The following is a 7,618-nucleotide window of genomic DNA, read 5'->3' on the forward strand; positions in this document are numbered from 1 at the left end:
CAAAACTAAAAGTCACGTTAAAGTAAATACATAATCGTATCGGTAATAACAAAATCGCAACTATTTCTGTTTCCAATTTTTGTTGTTAATGTCTAGCGACTAAGTACATGCGTAGTGCTAAACGAAAAAAAAAAAATGACATGCCAAGCTCTAAACTGGCTTCAGCAGACGTTCTCAATCTTGTCCTTCTTCCACCCTCTTAAATAACTAGACAACAAGACCCCAAATATCCCAAAGGACAAATGTCCCAAAGGACACTAAACACATCACCATGTGTCCTCTGTCTGAAAATTGATATGTCAATCATCCGTCCACAATCACTTTAGGAATCATTTTTTCTGAAAGAGTTAAGACGATTTTTTTTTTTTTGTCTTTGTGACTTTTTCTGCCTCGCCATCCCTATTTTGTACACCACTGTTCAAGACAAAGTTGGTTATATATTGGTTTTATACAACTGTAATATGTTTTAGATGTCATTGGCAGAACATTAACAGTAGTTTCTGGAGTAACAATTGATAGTGTAAAAAAAAAAATTAAAAAATTGAATGAGAAATGAAAAATGGTTTTGCAGGAAATTGAAATCTTGAAATTAGCAACATGAGTTTAAGAATAAAAAATAATGTTAATGGACTAGCTTGCTATACACACATTTTATATACCCTTATATAGAGAAGACGTAAACATAGATTTAATGTTAAATACATAAATATAATATATAATATAAATAGGGGCTATATACATGTAAACATATTATAAACAAATTAAAAATATATTTGCAAAGATATAAATTGAGGAAAAATGTCTTCTAAATGTCAAAGATTGTCTAATGGGATGTTAATTCAACCTCTAATGATTACCTTCGGTAAAGTCTGATCAGACAATGTCCAGTTAGAGCAGTTCTGACCATTCACCTCCACTCAGAGCTACTCTGACATTAATGTCAGTATGACTACGGTGGAGGTGCAGACAAGTTGAGACAAGCTTGACTTTTAAAATGCATTAAAAAGGACTTCAGGGCTCAAATAACTTGAAGCATCTACACCCCCACCCTCCCACCCTCTCTTTTGCTCTCTGTATATGTAGACCTGTGATTTTGTAACAATAAGATAGAATTCTAGTTCAGAGCCATTTCATTGGTCAGACAAAGTTTAAAAATGTCATTGTCATATAGAGACTGCAATTTCCGGACTATTGAGTGCACCTGAACATTTTTCGAATTTTTGTGTCATTAGTAAACATAACATAGATTTTGCACTTGGACATTTCGCTCAATGCAGAATTGTTGTTACCGTAATTTCCGTACTATTGAGTGCACCTGAATATAACTCACACTTTAACATGACAGGGCTCAAACTGCTCTCAACTTTTGAGCTAACTAGCTACCGTTCTCTCTCTCTCTCTCACGCCCCACGCAAATATACTCACACAGCCATTCACAGACATACGCTACTAGTATAACACACAGCGGCCTACCAGAAAAGTCACTGCTCGCTAGCGGTATAAACTTAGCTAGCTCATAAAAATCCATAAATTAGCCACGTGTGAAAAAAGTAGCTGCTTATAGTGCGGAAATTATGGTATATATATTTGTGTATAGCCCCTAAAGCGAGTGTGCAAGGGGTCTTTCCGTGGTGAAATTTCTTTATGGAGTTCACATGTTGTGTGTGTGGGTTCCCCTTCGAGTAACATGTTTGATAGGAGAGTAGGATGACCGTAGGAATGTGATATATATATATGTGATATATATATATATATATATCATACAAATGTAAAATGTACTGCAACCAAACGAAACGAAAATAGAAATGGAAATTATTTGCCATCCCATTGTATTAGTGATGGCCCCCTAGAGGGAGCCAGCCCCGCACTTTGAGAACCACTGCCTTACAGCAAGATGATTTCCGGTTTGAGACCCTGCAATAAGTCGATACATTCACAGCTGTTGTTTTAAAATCTTAAATTCACTGTGGTTCCTTAAACCCAATATCCAAAAAAGGAAATATAATAACAAATCAGTGACATACATAAAACCCCATCCCCTACTTTGGGAACCACAGGATTAGACATAAATACATTATTGACAGCTTGGGTTTCTACGTACGTATAAATTTGTAAATATCTCAATGAACAACAAATCATGAAAATTAATGTTTTCTTTAGCAAATTATATTTTCCAGACTTGCGTATATTACCCGGTTTAAATATATATATATTGACTTTTTTTTATCTTTTCTCATAACCACAAGAAGGGATCAATGTCAGTCACTCTATTAATCCACCTCTTTGGTCAAGATCGTGTATTTCAATGGCTGAGCATCTATAGTCTCCAGAGAATGACTCTCATTGACTTTGGTGTTTCCTTTACATCTCTTTTAGCGCCACCAGCAGGTCATATTTCCAAATAACATCTGCTACAATGGGGATCCCCCACACTTTTTTTTTTTTTATCTACAAGTGGATTCATTTATAGCTTAATTCAAAGTGTTTGCAATAGAATTCGCCTGCAACTTAAATGTCGCTGAAAATGTAACCATCAACCAGTAATGGAAGAAATTGTGCTGTGCTATGTTTATAGAAGGAGGTAGGGATGAATGAACTGCTGTCTGTGATTGGTGTTGGGTGAAGCTGGGGGTGTTGGTGAGGTTAGAGGGGCTGGTGGTTGTGGGAGTGGGGGGTTCCCCCCCCGAGGCGACCAGCCACCATCTGCTGGTAAGGTAACACCACCGGTGGGGCTGTGAGTCCAGCTGGGAGGACCCAGGAGACCAACAGAGCGAGGGCAGACACAGACACTGAAAGCCATTAGGCTCCATCAATAAAAGCCTGATCTTCTCCAGTGATGGGATTCACTGAAAAATTAAAAGGTTGATTAGTACGCGGCTTTATTTTAAATTGTTTATTTGGAACGGTCGGCTTTAATTTACAGACGAAGGTAAAAAAAAAAAAAAATTTAAATTATTTCCCCGGGTTTTTGGGGATTTTTAAATTTAAAAATCCCCAAAAACCCGGGGAAATAATTTAAATTTTTTTTTTGGAACGGTCGGCTTTAATTTACAGACGAAGGAAAAAAAAAAAAAAATTTAAATTATTTCCCCGGGTTTTTGGGGATTTTTAAATTTAAAAATCCCCAAAAACCCGGGGAAATAATTTAAATTTTTTTTTTGGAACGGTCGGGTTTAATTTACAGACGAAGGAAAAAAAAAAAAAAAGAAGATAAATACGTTGAATTATTTCGCCGGGATTTTGTGGACTTTTCAATCTGAAAACATATATCTTAGAGATGACTAAAGTTAATATTAAATATCAATATATATATATTTTAAGACTTCTTTAAAGCAACCAAAGGTCTATTCCTCAAAGTTAATTTTGGCCATGTTGATGTTCAGCTTTTATTATTGTGACAAACCATTTGTATCTTTTTGTAAAGGTCATCGCAGCTGAGGTCAAAGCTAAAAGACCTGCTATGTATATGCTTATAAATCATACTGTATAAACCAAATACATAAATAGAAGGGAATGGAAAAAGAGTCATTACTCTTTATTCCCTTGAGATCAGCAATATAATGTTTAAGCACTAGCGCCATAGAATTTGTTTTAGTGAATTCTGTTTTGTTTTGAAAGGAACAGCTGCTAACCTCAGTCTAAGAAAAACAGCTAAAATGTGTTAAAAATACTAAAAATTGAATTTACAGTATATTAAAAAAAAGACTACTCTATCTGATATGTTTTTTGTTGTGAACATGAAGCACTAACTTGACCCTTCAGTGCAATGACTGTGACAGCAGTGGCCCCCCAACTCAGCTTGAGATCCCTGGTCTATGACTGGTCCCAATGTGGTCAGGTGACCTTTTAACCCCTGAGAGGACAACTGTTAAACATACATTCAAACCCAAGGTAATTCTGTCTCTTCAATGAAACATGTATGGACCGTGCTATGGCTAAAGCTAATAGGCTGTGTCAGGTTAAATATCTCAGTAGTCACAGTTGAAGCCTGACCGGAACCTTTGCCCTGAAGCTAGTGACATTCAACTTTTCTGGGGAACTGTCATTAAAACCTTTTATTAAAGCATTCCCAGAAAGTCTTGATATTCTGGAACATTCATTGGAGGTTGTGTCAACAACGTCAGAGAAGTATAGCAGAAAGCAAAACACTTTCCATGAAAGTTTACTAGCCTAAAATTCCTAATCTACAGTTAACTGCTAGACATTCAAGACCTCAATACATGGGAACGTCCTCCTGAACTTTTCTGACTATTTCCCAAGAGGTTCATATGAAGTTGTTCTGTGGAAGCGCTACATGGACGACTCAGTTATGGTTTTAGAGCAATGCAGTAGAGCAGCGGTAAAACCTATATTTTTCGTAGGGTCAGAATTCTTCTGGACGGACACGTTGAGGGCCTCAAATAAAATGAAATAAAATCACATTTTTGTCAAACCTAAGGTCATTTTCAAGACTCTTCAATGAAACCTACATGTACTGTGCTATGGCTAATGCTAATATATGTAAGGTTAGGTAGACGATTGTGTAAGGATGTGGTTAAATATCTCAGTGGTCACAGCTGAACGCTGACCAAAACCTTTGCCCTGAAGCTAAGTGACATTCAACTTTTCTGGAGAACTGTCATTTAAACGTTTTATTAAAGCATTCCCAGAAAGTCGTGGCATTCTGGGACAGTCATTGGAGGTTGTGTCAACGACGTCAGAGAAGTAGCTGAAAGCAAAACACTTCCATGAAAGTTCACAAGAGTAAAATTCCTAATCCGCTGTTAACTGCTGGACATTCATGGGAATGTTCTCCTGAACTTTTCAGATTATTTCCCAAGAGATTAACAAGCAGTTCTGGGCACATTCTAACGTCACAGGGTTGAGACTTGATGAGGAAACTAAATTTAAAACGTTTGTACGTGTGCAGTACTTTTCAGACAAGACAAACCAACTTCCATTTAAAGCTATCAGTCTAAATGCGGCAGAGCAGGGGTCATTAGCTATATTTTTCAGAGGGTCCGAATTTTTCTGGAGATACCTTGAGGGCCTAAAATAAAATGGACGGCTTGGCACCCTGGATTCGGTCCAGTAAGTGATCACTGAGTATTTTTGTATTCCATAATTCACCATGGGACCTTAAAAAAGCTAGTGAAAGTGGAAAGGTGGAAAGGAAAATATTGAGAACAATAATAGAAGTGAAGAAAGATTATACAAAAGCATGAGGATTGACTTTGTATAATCTTTACAATATGGCTTTACAATATAGCTTAGCTAAGACGTTAATTTGTACCATCATTAAGAACAAGGAAGCAATAAAAGAAGCTAAGGTTGTCAAAGGAGTGACTGTGATCACCAAGCAAAGATCTCAGACAATAGAAGAAGTGGAAAGGTTGCTACTGATTTCAACCAAAAGCAGTTGGCCGGCGACAGTATTTCGGAGACAATAATTAGTGAGAAAGCGAAGCTACCATTGCGCAATCACGACTCCTCCGTGTTTGAAATTGCCTTTCTTATTTTGTAGCTGTATTCTTCATTCAGTTGTGTTCATCTTTTTTGTCAGATCTAATTATTTTCATTGGTTTCGTGTATGAACCTGTACCAAAAAAAAAAAAAACTGTTGAAAAGTTTGAATAATCAATCATCCAGGGTCCAGGAACGGAATAATCCATTTTACATTGATTCCTATGGGGGAAAATTGTTTTAGTTTTCGCACTTGTTCACGAACGGCCTTCAGGAATGAGTTCAAAAACCGAGGTTCCACTGTATTTAAATAATAAAAAAAAATGTGCTGCAGCTTTAATATTTTGCGAAATGCTTGATTTTCCTCATCAAAATATATATATATTTTTTTTGCACAAATTGTTTCAAAGTTTTAATTAACATTTTCATACTTTATGGTTTGCTGTACCATACAGTATCTCGTTTACTCGTTTGACCAGGAAATCTCAAGTAGTTAGTATTGGTAACAGACTGTGTACACTGTGTTGTTGAGTCCGTTATCATAACAGTGTAAAAGTGGGAGCAATTACTCTCTCTCTCTCTCTCAGCCTCTCTCTATCCCCCTCCCTCCCCTCTTTTTCTCTCCCTCTCGTCTCCAACTGTCGCTTGTCCAAAGAGGAAGCGCTCACAGTCACTACTTTATGATCCGCGCGAACGGACCGAGCGACTCACCGCTACCACCTCTCTCTCTCTCTCTCTCTCTCCCTCCCCCTCTCTCTGTGACCCTCCCTCTATCACAAACTAACCCCTTACCCACTCGTCGTTACCGACTTTTGACCGTGCGCTCAGCCTCCATGTAGACGTTAACCGGAGCTCTGCCGTCTGCCTCCTTTGCGCCATGGAGGACTGCTTCTCCCCAGAACGCGAGAGGATGGAAGCGTGGCTGGACGACCACTTGGAGTTCACGCACTCCTACTTTGTCAGGAAGGCGACGAGGTAAAACAACGACAACACAAAAAAACAAAACCCGCAGTGAACTCTTGTCTCTCATTACAACACGAATGTGGACGGTGGCGGTGAGTGTGCCCCGGTGTAACATGTCAATGAAAGTCGGTTCGCTTCCGCGCGCGGTCGGTCGGTCGGTCAGTCAGTTAGGACCAGCGTTCATTTATGCTGTTAGTTCAGACTGTTTGTATTACAAGTATCACTTTACCTATGTGTGTGTGTGTATCCCCGAACTGAACTGAGTGAGCATCCCCGCAGTGGGAGGAGGTGTGGGGAGGAAGAGAGGGCCAGTGAGCTAGTGGCTCTATTCCCCAGCTCAGGTGCGTTTCCATCACGCTGCATTTACGTGCTTTGTTCGTGTGCGTGACAAAGACTTAAATCTGGCAACACCGTGGTCAAGTGGTGTGTGCTTTTGCTTTACTGGTGATTACTGATTACATACAAGTAAGCAATTTTGTGTAAACACGAATTTTGAGGCGTTTGAGTGTCTTTTTTTTAAAATGGAAATTTAAGCTTGCATTGCATTTTGAGGCGTTTTGGAGAGGCCTCAGAATGCAATGTTTACAATGGTGTACATTTTTGTGTAAATCTGTAAGGGAACATTTTTTTTTGCAGAATTTATGGCAAATGTCATATGTAATTTTACTTCTTTGCAGAATTTATGGCAAATGTCATATATTTGTTGTGTTTTTGACCATCAAAAAATGACATTTTTTTGGATAAATTGTACAACTTCATTTTGTGGAAATCTTTTTTTTTGTTATTTTTTTTAGCAAAGGTAATAGTTTTGTTTGTCCTGTTTGGCAAATTTTGGTTCTTCCAAAATTTAAAAAAATAAAAATAAATTGGGCGAATACATCATTTTTAGGAACTTCCAAACAAATCACAAACCTGGTGAGGTCATGTTCACTGAGTGTAACTTTGCTCTAAGGAGACGGTGAATTACCTTCGTAATGTGGAATGCATAGTATAAATCAAAGTTATTCTTTAAAAGCAAACATAGGGATCATTTATGTTATATCCTCATAGCCACATGCAGTGTTGCTGAGAAAAACTATAGCAGAGGGCTTCTGGGTAAAAAAGTGTCAAAGGGTAATATACAGTATATACTGTATATGCATTAGTTTGCAGTTGAAACTCTTGGTGTCTGCAGTGGTGCGCTACATTCTATGCTGTGTAAATATATCCAAAT

At 37.9% G+C, this 7,618-nt stretch overlaps 1 protein-coding gene across 3 annotated transcripts in view; it reads left to right on the forward strand.

Annotated features, from left to right (window-relative positions):
• LOC103388853 (cGMP-specific 3',5'-cyclic phosphodiesterase) overlaps positions 1-7,618 on the forward strand; it is a 41,936-nt gene that overhangs the window by 19,174 nt on the left and 15,144 nt on the right. The window contains exon 1 of one of the 3 annotated variants that reach the window (XM_025061225.1): positions 5,649-6,417. The exons of 1 other annotated variant lie outside the window; for it this stretch is intronic. In XM_025061225.1, coding sequence (XP_024916993.1) covers positions 6,320-6,417 — 98 coding nt within the window. In that variant the 5' untranslated portion in view covers positions 5,649-6,319. One more of the 3 variants, XM_025061276.1, reaches the window with a different exon arrangement.

Source organism: Cynoglossus semilaevis, chromosome 1, assembly GCF_000523025.1.
Source record: "Cynoglossus semilaevis isolate Cse_v1.0 chromosome 1, Cse_v1.0, whole genome shotgun sequence".
NCBI classification, from domain to species: Eukaryota; Metazoa; Chordata; class Actinopteri; order Pleuronectiformes; family Cynoglossidae; genus Cynoglossus; species Cynoglossus semilaevis.